The sequence below is a fragment of the Pollachius pollachius genome (assembly GCF_949987615.1).
Source record: "Pollachius pollachius genome assembly, chromosome: 8".
NCBI lineage: Eukaryota > Metazoa > Chordata > Actinopteri > Gadiformes > Gadidae > Pollachius > Pollachius pollachius.
The window spans coordinates 9,850,395-9,864,040 of record NC_136941.1 but is presented as its reverse complement, the minus strand read 5'-3'; the positions used below and the strand labels follow the sequence as shown (position 1 = coordinate 9,864,040).

General features: G+C 48.2%; 1 protein-coding gene across 2 annotated transcripts; it reads left to right on the top strand.

Moving 5' to 3' along the window:
* Nucleotides 1-657: 657 nt before the first annotated feature.
* On the top strand, nt 658-10,532 carry inavaa (innate immunity activator a). Of its 2 annotated transcripts, XM_079742420.1 has the most exons (10): nt 658-747; nt 4,037-4,137; nt 4,447-4,580; nt 4,927-5,049; nt 5,472-5,706; nt 5,898-5,951; nt 6,125-6,335; nt 6,541-6,684; nt 8,524-9,283; nt 9,707-10,532. In XM_079742420.1, exons 2-10 carry the CDS (start codon nt 4,071-4,073, stop codon nt 9,797-9,799), a joined length of 1,821 nt encoding a protein of 606 aa, XP_079598546.1. In that variant the 5' UTR covers nt 658-747; nt 4,037-4,070; the 3' UTR covers nt 9,800-10,532. The 2 variants fall into 2 exon arrangements, with proteins under 2 accessions (XP_079598546.1, XP_079598547.1); XM_079742421.1 differs by lacking the exons at nt 658-747; nt 4,037-4,137 and having other exon boundaries at nt 4,464-4,580; nt 4,952-5,049.
* Nucleotides 10,533-13,646: the final 3,114 nt, after the last annotated feature.

The following is a 13,646-nucleotide window of genomic DNA, read 5'->3' as shown; positions in this document are numbered from 1 at the left end:
TCATTCCATGGCGGGACGAGAATGAAAGCAGGCCATCTGGAGTCGGCTGTATTGAGCAGGCCTTCCCTAGGGCCTGGTTAAGATACCCAAGAAAAGACCCATCTAGCCGAGTTCGGATAAACCAAAAGATAGAAGGCTGTAGAGGTAAATACTCGGATGAAGACAACTGGATATGGTGTTCCTAAAAAGTGTTTTCGCGCAGCCCTGTGCCATGTTGGTTAGGTTTGCGGGCTTCACCACCCGCCAGCTGTCCCCCACTCTCGCATTAACCAAAACTCTCCAACAACCCCTCGGGGCTTTCTTCTGCCCTCTATTCAAACACCCCCCACCCATCATGGCCCACAGTGCGTCGCGTGCTGCTGTCAATATGCAGAGGGTGTCCGGAGAGAAAGTACTGTCGGACCGACCCATTTGCACTGGGAGGGTTTTTTTCAGAGAGTGAAAAAACGATGGACGATCAGGGACAACCGCTAATTGCAAAAAACCTTGGATCACATGCAAGTTATTAGCTTTTACATAATTGTGTTTCACTGATGTTCCAATCAGAAGCAGTGTTTCAGCTAAATATTTTCGGTAATTACTCCACCCCTTTTTTGGAAATGTTGGTATAGTCTGGGATAGATGTAGCAAACGCAACGCCCACTTCATTGGCCGACCCACTCACGTCTGACTTGAGAAAGTCACCACTTCAGCTTCCCGAAGAGATGCTTCGCCTCTAACATTGAGAAAATCTGTAAAACAATCGAGGTAAGTCCACGCCATACTACTAAATATTTCTAATTTCTAGCTTGATATGATACAACTTTCCTCAACCTAGTTTGCTAACTTTTCAGAAGATGTGGCGTTCACTTGTAGGCTTATGCGGTGGTAGGACTAACATTAAAAATGAGATTTCCCTCTGAATCATAATTCCTGGACTGCTGGTTAGTCATTTTCCCGGATATGTTGTATCAACGACTCGTGGGGGATGGAGCAATAATTAAATAAAGATGTGGTGCGTGCGTATTAAGAATGTCTAATGTCTAATCAAACATTAAAAACCTAAGTAAAAACAAAGAAAAATTGAGTTGGATGCGTGACCGTTCACTGCCCTCTGGACCTAGCTGTCATAATGCCCGGTCCTAAACCTTATGGAGAACAATGACGCATCTCTTTGGCCCTCTGTATTTACGTTGTCTGTGGGCTGTGAATGTGTCTGGCCAGCATATGGCCTCCACTGACTAACAAGAGGCTGGTGTGAGCTTTATTATTCTCTGCATTGTCTCCTGATTCCTGATGTCACGGAAGCCAAGTCCAGGCAGAGCAGTGCTGAGAAGCTGTTCTCTTTTAAAAGTTTGACATTTAATACAAAACAAAGCTGCTAAACTGCCCTTATCACTTCATACATATTTTACCCTGTGTTTCAGTTCATTGTTTAGCAGTACTATTTCTAGCTACGACCAGACCCCAGTGACGTGCTTTGGGAACACAATATGTTTTTCTCTCTCACACGTTGGTCTGGGTTTCCTGCCGTGGCTCAACACTGTGTCCAGAGTGGACCTATTTTGCTGAATGGATTTTGACTCGCCACCAGCCTCTGAAATAAGGCACACTATAAAGTGGTTTGGTTTCTTCCATAGAATCAGCATTCACTGGAGAATCTTAATTACAGGGTTCGCATAGGCCTCAGCCTGGTTTTTCGAGCCTCCCCTGACTGTTTCCGAGGCTCGACTGGTCCCCGTTGGTAATTCCAGTATCGACCACAGCGATAATGAGCAGAGTGGTGGCAGCATTCCAGGGGATCCCAACTCCAGCGGCCTCATGGGAAAGGGTGGCGGGGGAAGTCTGGGAGACAGTGGATCCACACCGTAATCTCTCTGCCATAAACGCCAGCTTCCGCAAATGCTTCGTTTTCACGGTCTGCCGAGCCGCGAGGGTGGGCCATCCTCCTCATCATCATCATCATCATCCTCGATCGTCATCAACATTTTGTTGCTAGATAGCTTCTTGTGAGCGGTGATCACAGAGGCAGCGATTAGCATGTTTGGACAACAGCAACAAAGTTGTGTCTATTTGGTGATAGGGACTCGGGAGATGGCATCAGTCGTTAGATATTCAGGAAATGGGCTGTTCCTGTTTGTTTTCTGCAGAACTCTTTTGGTTCTGCCCTCCCCGCACTATTCTCTCTCCACTGCACTCCTATGAAGACAATGGTTTCGAAGTTACTGGCAACGCCTGCGCCAAAGCCCAGCACACCCATTTAGTCAGCACAGTAGAAGTCTGACCACAACATTGCTAAAGTCTTGAGAGAGTAATAGAGAGTGCAACATGGGTAAGATTTCACGTTACCCTGCCTGCAGGAAGGAATTCCTGTTGATGCCTTTCAGGTTTTAGTTTTTTCATGAAGTTCCCCAGCCCAGGCCCCTTTACCTACACCAAGGTTCTCACTCTCTCTCCCTTAACTCCCTATGTCTGTATCTATACAGCCCTGTCTTCATACGAACCCAGGACTGGCCTAAAACAACAACAGCAGCAGCACCGATGCTCCTGCCGAAGCTAGAGGTGTGTCAGCAGATCTCATGCCCACAGCAGATTAGCAGGACCGGGTGGCGGATACTGGGCTTTTGTTGGACATGCTTTGACTAAAGCATCGCACAGTCGAGCCGCCTGTTCCTCATTGTGCTGGTGGCTGCAAAAAACAGCACAGATCAGTTCACATGAGTGAGCTGAGAACTGTGGTGAATGGCCCCAGCCTCTGGGTGATTTCATCACATCAACCCACTTTTCAAAGGAGGTGCCCTTTAACACATGGGCCCAGTGTGTTCCTTCCTGGGCCTTTGCAGGAAGAGACAGTGATCTCCCTCTGTAAACAAAGGGCAGGAGACAATAGGCAACAACACATATTTGTTGAGGATTTTGGTGGATGTGTGTCAGAAGGCTATATCGTGTATATGATCAAATCTGGTCTGTTTGGTACTTTCCAGTCTGAAAGGCCTTGCTATTGATGGCGACCGAGGGGAAGCTAAAAATATCTTGTAATCATGTTATTAAGTTGAGCTTAAGCAGTCTCTTGTGATCCTCGGAAATGTTGTCGGAGAGTCTGAGAGTGGAGAGACCACATGCAAATTCACAAACAAACGAGTTGTGGAAAAATCGGGCGAAGAGTGGATGGTCTGCTTTCTGGAAGGTATTCTGTTATTCTTTAGGCAAAGTCTGGCCTACTTAAAATCAAAAATGCATCTCCATTTTGTTGTTGTTGCTGTTTTCTTTCTGCCGTGGTGTCAACACCCTTTGTTTACTCTTGTATTTACCGTGAGAATGAAACAAGACTGAAAGACGGACAGGGTCGTAAATATGAGCTGCGGTCTATTTAGTGTTTTTTGTTTTTTTTGTTGTGGTAAAAGCTGGCTTCGCGGAACATGAATCAGCATGGAGCCTGTGTGTGTGTGTGTGTGTGTGTGTGTGTGTGTGTGCGCGCCTGCTGCCAGGGTGGGGGGGGACAAGGTCTGCATTGAGACATTCTTCCACTTCAAAAGCCCCCCAGAGGCCTGGCCGAACACTGGTTGAATGGATGGGGATGGAGGAGGGTGTGCCGGGTGGAGAGTAGAGAGACAGGTGCACAGCGCGAAGGCGGAGTTGGTGTCGGGGGGGGGGGAATCCCACTGCCATCTGCTTTCCTTTTCTGAGACTGGGTTCTTTAAACCAGCCCCCCGCCCCGGGGGCCTTGCAGCGACACACCCCCCCCTCGGCAGCCGCCACCCTGCCCCTGTCGCCATGGCACCCCGCTCCGGATTAACCCCTGCACATGTGCCGAGTCAAGCGCGGGGGGTGCCTGCCGCCTATTGTGAGCCAGGGGAGTGCTGGCCCCCGGGAGGGGGGGAGGAGGAGGGTGATGGCTGCATGGATAAGCGTGTGAAAGGACACCCGCCATAGATTGACTTTAGAAGAGGTGGGGGGCGGGGAGGGGGTGTTCCGTGGTGAACTCATTTTGGGCAGAAGCCGCACTTTCTCTCACAGTCGATTTAGACTTGTTTTAACCACTGGATTACTTCAACAGGCACATTGCCTGTAGATCTGCAGAGAAAGTGACCATGACGGCCATCGAGAGCAAAGACACGGACGTCAGTGACACCGATAGTGGGATAATTGTGCATTCTGGTAGGAACACTCCTCAACAAACAACCTTTTAGGACTATAACGGATGTAACACTGTGTCACCATTTGACAGGTTCAATGAGGGTACAGTCAATTAAAGAACAATTTGTTTTCTGATTTAACATTGCCAACTTAAACTATAAATGATTGATGTAAATCTATAAATAATAACTACATACCAATGGCTGCAATATAATATACCTCATTTTTGTGATGGCCATTCGTTTTAAACAAGTATGACTGATCATGCTGCTCAAGACAATACTGCGGCTAACCTTAAAATGGACAAACCGTTTTCTCTCCTCCCCCCAGGGCCCGACAGCCCCAGCACCCCGCTGAAGGACGTGAGCACCCACACCAGAGCCCTGAAGCTGAAGCACCAGGCCCTGGAAGAGAGCCTGGAGCTCTGCCTGCTGGAGCTCAGGAAGCTCTGCATCAGAGAAGCAGTACGTGGCTCCTTTTCATATATACCACTATATCTAGATATACATAGATGTATAGATCCATATAGATAGATGCATATCTTCTATATATTGCACTCAGCTTTATAAGTTTCATCTGAGTTCTCAGGCACTGTTAAACCGATAACTGATGCACAGTAAGACTGTGGGTAAATACAAATATAAAATAATAATGCTAATAAATCTGCGGCGTAGGAAGTTCTTCTCTGGATTAATAGTATCCTTGGCGCATGGAAAATCAATCATGAACGTACAAGATGTGGCCTAACAGTAGGGGGAAGTAATGGCAGTGTTTGAAGAGCACAGCTAATCCAGGCTCTGCGTTTGGCAGGAGTTGACCGGAGAGCTGTCCTCAGACTATCCCCTGATGCCGGAGGAGCTGCCGCCCCGCGTTCGGAGACGCGTCGGAGCGGCTTTTAAGCTTGACGAGGGCCTCATCTGTCAGGATGGCGAGGTTTGTTACCGTGTCTACCAATTACCATTATTACCATCGTTTCCATTAAACGTCCTTATGCCATCAAATGTTTTTATCTTTCGCCCGCTATCCAAAATTCCACTTTTCATCTCGTATGCCCGTTGACATCTTCAAAACGCATCTGCTTTATAGGTGGCTGTGTGTCTAAGTGCTGTGTGCATCTGTTTGCATGTTTTAGCGTCATTCTCAATACAAATTAAGGAGTTTATCCATTATTATTTTTAATAAATACAGTAAAAAAAAGAAAACGCTTCTTTACAAGGAGCCCACACAAACAGCAGATATCAGGGTCATGTTAATTTACCAGGAGACCCATAGGTAGCACCTGACTTATGGCTCCAGCAGCCCATTGCAGATTGTGCTGATGTGGATGTTTCAAACTGTACCTTCTTCACCTCCAGGACCCGGAGCTGCACTCCCTGGCGGCCGACCTGGCCCTGCAGAGCCAGATCCTGGAGGCGGCGCGGAGGCTCTCCCTGGAACACCACCTCAGCAAGCCGCAGAAGAAGAGCCGCCTGCAGCAGTGCAAGAGGGAGGAGAAGAAGTTCAAGGACCTCCAGGAGGCGGTGGCCCGGCAGCGGGCCCGGAGCCAGCGCAACTCCCCTCAGACCGCAGGCTCGGCCCACTCTCTGAAAGGTGAGGGGTCACGAGGAGCCTCTCCTCTGGCGAGAAAGTGCCCTGATGGTTCCTTGTCACCCCGCGAACATCTTGGTTCTCAACACTAGCTTATTCCGCGTGCAGTTCCCATTTGCCGAGTGAAGAAGGCCAGTCTTTCACTGAGATTCGCTTTGAGGGAGGATTTGATGTTTTCCTTTCTGTGTCTGCAGACTCCTGCATGTCCGATGACAGCTCTCTCTCGGACGTGGTGGCTTTGGATGATGGTGAGCACGTTATTTAGTCTTCTAGTCCTACTTGTACTTGTGTATATGTCCCTGGTCCGTGTGTATACTTATGCATGGATTATATATCTGATTGGAACAAGACAAAGGGATTCACCTTGAACTCATTGAATGCCGTCTCACTCCCTTTTTGTGTTGCTATTGGACTTTCTCAGACATGGACCCCCCCGACGCCAATTATCCTCCGGCGGGGGGCTCCTCTTACCTGGACCCCCTTCAGCAGCGTCCCCTGCAGCAGTCCCAAGGCCAGACCGGAGTGGAACACGAGCGTTCCCCAATCCAGAACACTCCGTGGAAGGAATCCAGTCTGGACCAGCCCTACCAGAAGCTCCCAAAGCCCCAGTCGGCGTGCAGCAGCAGATCGAGGTAAAGCCCCCCATCCCCCCATCCCACCGATCAAACCAAAGCAGGAACTAGGGAGACATATCTTGAAGTTCCAAATATTGGTTTTCAACGACTCCAGAAATGTTTTTTACGCTGTCCCTTAGCTCATCAGTGTGGGATGAATCCTTGAATTTTTTTTCCACCATTCCATTCCGATCAAAGCTGGTGTCTGTGTGTGGTGTTGCAGTAGTCCAGTCGAGGCCCCGGTCTACCCAGAGAGGATCCTCCCCTCCCAGTTCATCAAGAGCCTGACCATGAGGCACAACCACTCCTGCAGCGCCCCCTCCACCCCGGAGCTGCACGTACGCAGGCAGTACTCCCAGTCCTTCAGGTGGGTCTAATAGGAACCAGGAAACACACGTACGCAGGCAGTACTCCCAGTCCTTCAGGTGGGTCTAATAGGAACCAGGAAACACACGTACGCAGGCAGTACTCCCAGTCCTTCAGGTGGGTCTAATAGGAACCAGGAAACACACGTACGCAGGCAGTACTCCCAGTCCTTCAGGTGGGTCTAATAGGAACCAGGAAACACACGTACGCAGGCAGTACTCCCAGTCCTTCAGGTGGGTCTAATAGGAACCAGGAAACACACGTACGCAGGCAGTACTCCCAGTCCTTCAGGTGGGTCTAATAGGAACCAGGAAACACACGTACGCAGGCAGTACTCCCAGTCCTTCAGGTGGGTCTAATAGGAACCAGGAAACACACGTACGCAGGCAGTACTCCCAGTCCTTCAGGTGGGTCTAATAGGAACCAGGAAACACACGTACGCAGGCAGTACTCCCAGTCCTTCAGGTGGGTCTAATAGGAACCAGGAAACACACGTACGCAGGCAGTACTCCCAGTCCTTCAGGTGGGTCTAATAGGAACCAGGAAACACACGTACGCAGGCAGTACTCCCAGTCCTTCAGGTGGGTCTAATAGGAACCAGGAAACACACGTACGCAGGCAGTACTCCCAGTCCTTCAGGTGGGTCTAATAGGAACCAGGAAACACACGTACGCAGGCAGTACTCCCAGTCCTTCAGGTGGGTCTAATAGGAACCAGGAAACACACGTACGCAGGCAGTACTCCAAGTCCTTCAGGTGGGTCTAATAGGAACCAGGAAACACACGTACGCAGGCAGTACTCCCAGTCCTTCAGGTGGGTCTAATAGGAACCAGGAAACACACGTACGCAGGCAGTACTCCCAGTCCTTCAGGTGGGTCTAATAGGAACCAGGAAACACACGTACGCAGGCAGTACTCCCAGTCCTTCAGGTGGGTCTAATAGGAACCAGGAAACACACGTACGCAGGCAGTACTCCCAGTCCTTCAGGTGGGTCTAATAGTGACCAGACAACACGTGTATAGGCAGTACTCGATCCTTCAGGTAGGTCTAGTAGTAACCAGGAAAGGAGTTGACATTGAAAATTTAAATCATGCAAAGTATTTTCAGCAGCTTTCACAAGTGAGTCTGGCCTTTTGCCATAAAGCAAGTCTACTTCAAATCGACTTCTGTCATATGTACTTATTGTAAGTCGCTTTGGATAAAAGCGTCTGCTAAATGCCCTAAATGTTAATGTAAGGGTAAGCAGTGGATTTTAAGCCATGCCGTGACAGACATCACCTTCAGCAAATCAGATTAACTTGACTCCACTCTGATGAGCTGATACAGCTTCTTCCAAATCATTGGTTGAGCTCCTATAACAGCACCCCTAAAATATAGGCTTGGTTAATCCAACCTGTTTAAATGTAGGATGAACCATGCTTGTATCTACTATCTGCTTCCTCTAATCAAGGCCCGCTGATAAATTGTGTTGTCTAGTTAGATTAATAGCTGCAGGATTGCACATAGGCCATCTGATATTTGGAATTAGGCTAAATCATTTTACATGTGTTTAATGACAGATATAGAATTAGGCGATATCATTTTACATGTGTTTAATGACAGATATAGAATTAGGCGATATCATTTTACATGTGTTTAATGACAGATATAGAATTAGGCGATATCATTTTACATGTGTTTAATGACAGATATAACCGATTTCAATTTTTACGTGTTACAAAATCAGACAGTGTGGCATGTGGATTAAAGATGAGTTCAACTAATTAAGGTTGGTGTTAAGGTTGAAATCATCATGCTGCCGAAACCTTTTATTAATAATAATTCATCATTTTTTCCCAAGACTTCCTAAGAACAAGCTGACGGTGGAGGTGCCGCGCCCGGGCTCGGAGGGGGGCCGGGCGCGCCCCCGGCTGCCCCAGCGCCGCTGTGCGGCCGACTTCATGGTGCGCTCTCCGGATTACTCCCCGCGCCGCCTCTACCAGTCCAGCTCAGAGGACAGCAGCTCGGAGCACTCTGTCTCCTCCCAGGCCAGCTCCCCCGGGAGCTGGCCTGCCCCACCGAGCCCCATTGAGATCCCCAAGCTCTGCCCCCCGCCCTACGGCTTCCACTACGGGGCACAGGGGAAAGGCCCCGCCGCCGGCCCCCCGGGGAGTTACAAGAACAACAACAACAGCAACCACGTGAACAACAACATGAACAACAACACGAACAACGTCAAGAACAACTCCAACTACAACGGCCCGGCCTCCCTCGGCGGTGGAAGCGCCCGTTCGCTTCAGTCCCCGCTTTCCCCTCCGAACAACATGTGTCGGACCCCCCAGCCGCAGAGAGCCAGGCCGGAGGAAGGGCTCCCCTCTCCCGGGAGGGCCAAGAAGGCTCCTCCTCCTCCGTACTCCCGGCTGGTCCGCACCCCCTCCCTGAACGAGTACCCCGGCCACAGCGGCCCGGTCATGCCTCGGGAGGTGGTGTCGGAGGAGCTCAAGTCCTGGCACCAGAGGAATAAGCTCCAGAGGTTCCCGCCGGGATCCGGAGAACGCCTGGGCCGATCCCAGAGGGTCAACAACGGTCCTGGTTCGCCTCAGCCCCCGCCCTACAAACAGGTGGGTCCAAACACTGTCCCGCCTTTACCTTGAACCCTTTAACTTACTTAAAGGGGCCATATCATACCACCAGGTGTGAGTGTGACCTAGCTGTTACAAGCCGTTTTGAAAATCGGCCTCTTCTGACATCGCAAGTGGGCGTGTCCACCTAGATGTGTGCTGGATAGATCGGTCTACCCAGTGGACTGTAGCAAACGTTGCTCATCTATCAGTCATACATATAGGGGAACACGCCCACTAGTGATGTCGGAAGAGGCAGATTTTCAAAACGGATTGTAACACCTAATCACACTCACACCTGGTGGTATAATCTGTCACCTTTAAAGCATATCAGGGAATTGTGAAGATGTTGTTGGATGCACCGTAAGACATGCATAGAGAGATGGACCACTGTCGCTGACCGCTCTGATCTTGTTGTTCCAGGGGTCAGGCAGCGTCATCCTCCAGAGAGCGGCTGATGGAACTCCAGTCCAGTGGTTCGTGGAAGAGGATGCTGAATTAGTTAGTCAGGTGTAACCTGGAGATCCCTGTTGAAGTATGCTACCAACTAGGAGTCATTATGTGTATTCCTTTCTATGTATTTCTGTATTTATTGAGCCGATGGACTCAGAGTTTGTATGTCCTAAAGTGGCAGGACACTATCCTTTTTACGGAGGAAGAAAAAAAGATAAACCTTTTTGAGGGTATGATAAGCACATTGTTGCTCCTATTTCTTTATTTAAAACTGCAGTATGGTTAATTTATTTGATCAATATTTTCTGATTTGGATTTCTGATAGATGTTATGTCTGTGGTGACTCAACATCGGCAACATATGTCTCTGCATTTTCCCAATTGTGCCACACAGGTTTTGACATCATATATACTAACTGTATATTCATGGGCCTTTTATGTGGCTGGTACACATATTGCAGGTTTGCAGGAGCATGCATAATTTAAATCTCAATTCCAATATTTATCTATTATAAAAAAAAAGAACAAAGTTCCTTCGTGCTAAGAATGCTGAAGGTAAATATTAATATACTTTAGAAATGTTTTGCTGAATCTAACAAAAGAAGAAAAAGAATCAGACCTTTTACAATGTGAAATGAGAAGAACAACGTTAGGCCTGACTATGAATTCCTATTAATATCTTAAACCTTTTATTACTGAGTGAAGGAGTGTTGGTGTGTTCACTGCACCGTGGTGTGGTGTTTCTAACCAAGTGATTGTATCATTTTTATATCGTATGTATTTATAAAACATTTGTATATGCATTATTAATAAAAAGTATTGTTCCCGATATGACTCATGCTAGTTATAATCAGATGAGTTCCACCAGACACAACACCGTAGCCCTCGTGGAAGCATTACGCATTCCTTCCGTCAATCTCCTCCGGTTTCCTTTTCCCACTGCATTCACTCATTTTCTGCCTTGCATGTTTGAAGCCTAAGAGTTCAAAGCACCCCTTCAATTCATCCAGAGTTTAACTGATAAAGGGCTTCATAATTCTACCCGACAAAGCAACCAAAATAAGTGATACAGACATTCAATAAATGTTAAATAAATGGTATACAGTCTATAGAATGAAGCAGTATGGTATGCAAGAGTATGACAAGAATGAAAGTCAGCTTTCATTTTTGTCATACATGTCTATGCATGGTATATCAGTGATGTTCATTCCAGTTGAATGAATATGCATAGTCAAAATATTCATTTCATAATATTTTATGAGAACAGAGTCACCATTGCGGCACAGAGAATCAGAAGGAGAGCAACGTAGAGGATGGCCCAGCGGGAGCGAACGAGCCAGTGAGCCAGAGGGAATGGTCTCAGCGTTGCGCTCTGCCTGGGGAGAAGAAGGGTTTTGCTATTAAATCACCAAAGAGAAACAAGGAGTTTGCTGCCATCTACAGGCGGACTATATAACATGGTTTTGTGGAATGTCACATTTACATACATTCAAAACATGTACTACCAGGGCCGCTGACAGGTTTGGCTGGGCCCGGGACAAAATTCTCTCAATGGGGCCCCCCCCCCCCCAAAAAAAAAACAACACACACACCTCTACTTTCTCAGTCCCTACCCTACCCTTAAATGACGGAAATTCAAAAAAATACTCATTACTCAACAAACAATTTATTTGAACATTTTAACATTAACTTTGTGTGCAACTATTTAGGTGCGAAATGCCATGCGCCGGACTTTTGTGGTGGCAAAGTCATCAATGAGGTCATTGAAGTCCAGCTTCTTTGCAAGCTTGTGCTCTATGGGGGTCCAGTTATGGGCCCCCCCCATTCCAGGGCCAGTCCAGGGCCCGGGACAACGTACCCGTTTGTCCCCCCCTGTCGGCGGGCCTGTGTACTACTACTAATAACTATTCTATATAATAATAGAAGAGGAGGCAGTCTCTTCTCTTCACAGGGATACATCAAAAATACTTACGAGCTGATAGAAGACCGCAATTGGTTGACTCCCTTCCTCTTTGAGAATGAGGCTCTGCCCCTGTGTCTCTGCCGCAGTAGAGTCTCCACCGTACAACTGCCGTAAACAAAGAGCGTGCATCACGTTCACAACCACACAAGAGTCAAACAGCTGGAATACCTCTGGCTTCACGCTCTTATTTTAAGCGGCACCTTTTGCTGCGGGTCTTCCTGGCTGCTTCTTCTGCGGATGGAGGAGGTGGAGGAGGTGGAGGACTCTGAGGGTCGGGCAGCGGGGACGGAGCCCGGACACGTCGGACCGGGGACAACCCCTGAGGAGCGTCTTCTGCCTCGACGAGCAGCCTGCGATCAGGATGAAGAAAGCATTGAATGGTGGATAGGTCATATATGGATCTCTGACACCATTGAGATATCGATAGCTATGTAGATAGATAGGTACGTTGTTCATCCCTGAGGGGAAACAAAGCTATTACGTCAGCTCACATCAGAAACACAATAGTCGTGTAACAATAAAGTCGGTGACAGCAGAACAAAATAAACATCTGTATCAAACCATTTGAATCAGCCTTGTTATGATAGATGATAGTAGAGATTTTTCTGACCTGCCATCCAACGAGCACTGGTCGACGGACCAGTTGGACTCAGAGCTGAAGGTGGGGGAGGGGGAATGTCCATCACCCAGGGACAACTGCTTCTTCAGGTCTCGCTTTCTCTTCTCCTGGAGAGAGGACGGACACAGGATGTGCATGTAACTGTAACTGGGAGATTAAGACACATCACGGACCCGGGACTCGGCAGTAGTGTTGGTGGCGGACAGCTCAGGAAATGCTATTCATCATTTGGAAGTGTGACACCAAGGGCATGTTTCCTCAATGGTAGTTTATGTGTCCGTTCCAAGCAGACAACACTAAGGCCAAAAAGAGGAGAACAGAACAAAACCCTACCTGGGATTCTTTTGTGATGATGGATGTGCTGACCCTACGGCGGCCATTGTACTTCAAGGGAGGAGAAATAACAGTTATAATTAAAACAGCAAAGGGAACCAAAGTCGGAATGGTAAAACCACCATGAGCATACCTTGTGGAAGGTATTTTTGTCCTGCTTTTGGAGTTCCATCACATCAACATCTGCAGGAAAATAAATAAAAACACAGCCGTCAATCAGATGGTGTCAAATGATTCCAACCACCATTGTGTATTTGAGCTCCACCTGCCTAGCAAAACAGACTTCTCTGGAAGCTAAGCAGGGTCCTTGGATTGGTGACCAGACGATGCTGGTAGAAGGGTTAGAGGGACAATAACGGGGCTCATCCCTCAGACATTTGTTATATCTTTAATGCCCTGTCTTTCAGACAAGATGTTTAACGAGTCCTGACTCGCTGTGGTCACTTAAGATCATCACAAAAGTTGGCCAACATGTCCCCCTTATCATCCACCAGGTCTCCCCTCCGCTGGTTTCATCATTCCTCTCCTCTCTTCTGTGATAGCTGGTGTGTGGTGAGAACACTCTGATAGTGGATGAGGTGTCACATCCCCTCCCCTCCCAAACACACACACACACACACACACACACACACACACACACACACACACACACACACACACACACACACACACACACACACACACACACACACACACACACACACACACACACACACACTATGTCAATAGATGTATGTATCTTCGGTAAGCGCTATATAATTGCAATGAATGTATCATTAGCTCGGCTGACCAATAGGGGCGCCCGGTTCGGTGAGGCATCTGCGGGAGATGCGATGGACCAGCTTCTTGGTCTGCTCCAGCTCCAGTCCTTCTCGTTCGTGGCGTCTCTTCAGATTCTCCACGTGAGACACCATGATCTCCACCGCTCTGCAGATACGCGCCTCCTGGGAAAAACAGGGAGTCCACAAGGACCTGTGACTAAAGAGCGCACACAGG

What these genes read in the sequence shown, in the direction of transcription:
- inavaa (XM_079742420.1), top strand. Translation starts at nt 4,071, where the DNA reads ATGACGGCCATCGAGAGCAAAGACACGGACGTCAGTGACACCGATAGT. An exon ending in AGCTCTGCATCAGAGAAGCA is followed by an intron (nt 4,581 to 4,926) that starts GTACGTGGCTCC and finishes TGCGTTTGGCAG; the next exon opens with GAGTTGACCGGAGAGCTGTC. An exon ending in AGCCCCCGCCCTACAAACAG is followed by an intron (nt 9,284 to 9,706) that starts GTGGGTCCAAAC and finishes TTGTTGTTCCAG; the next exon opens with GGGTCAGGCAGCGTCATCCT.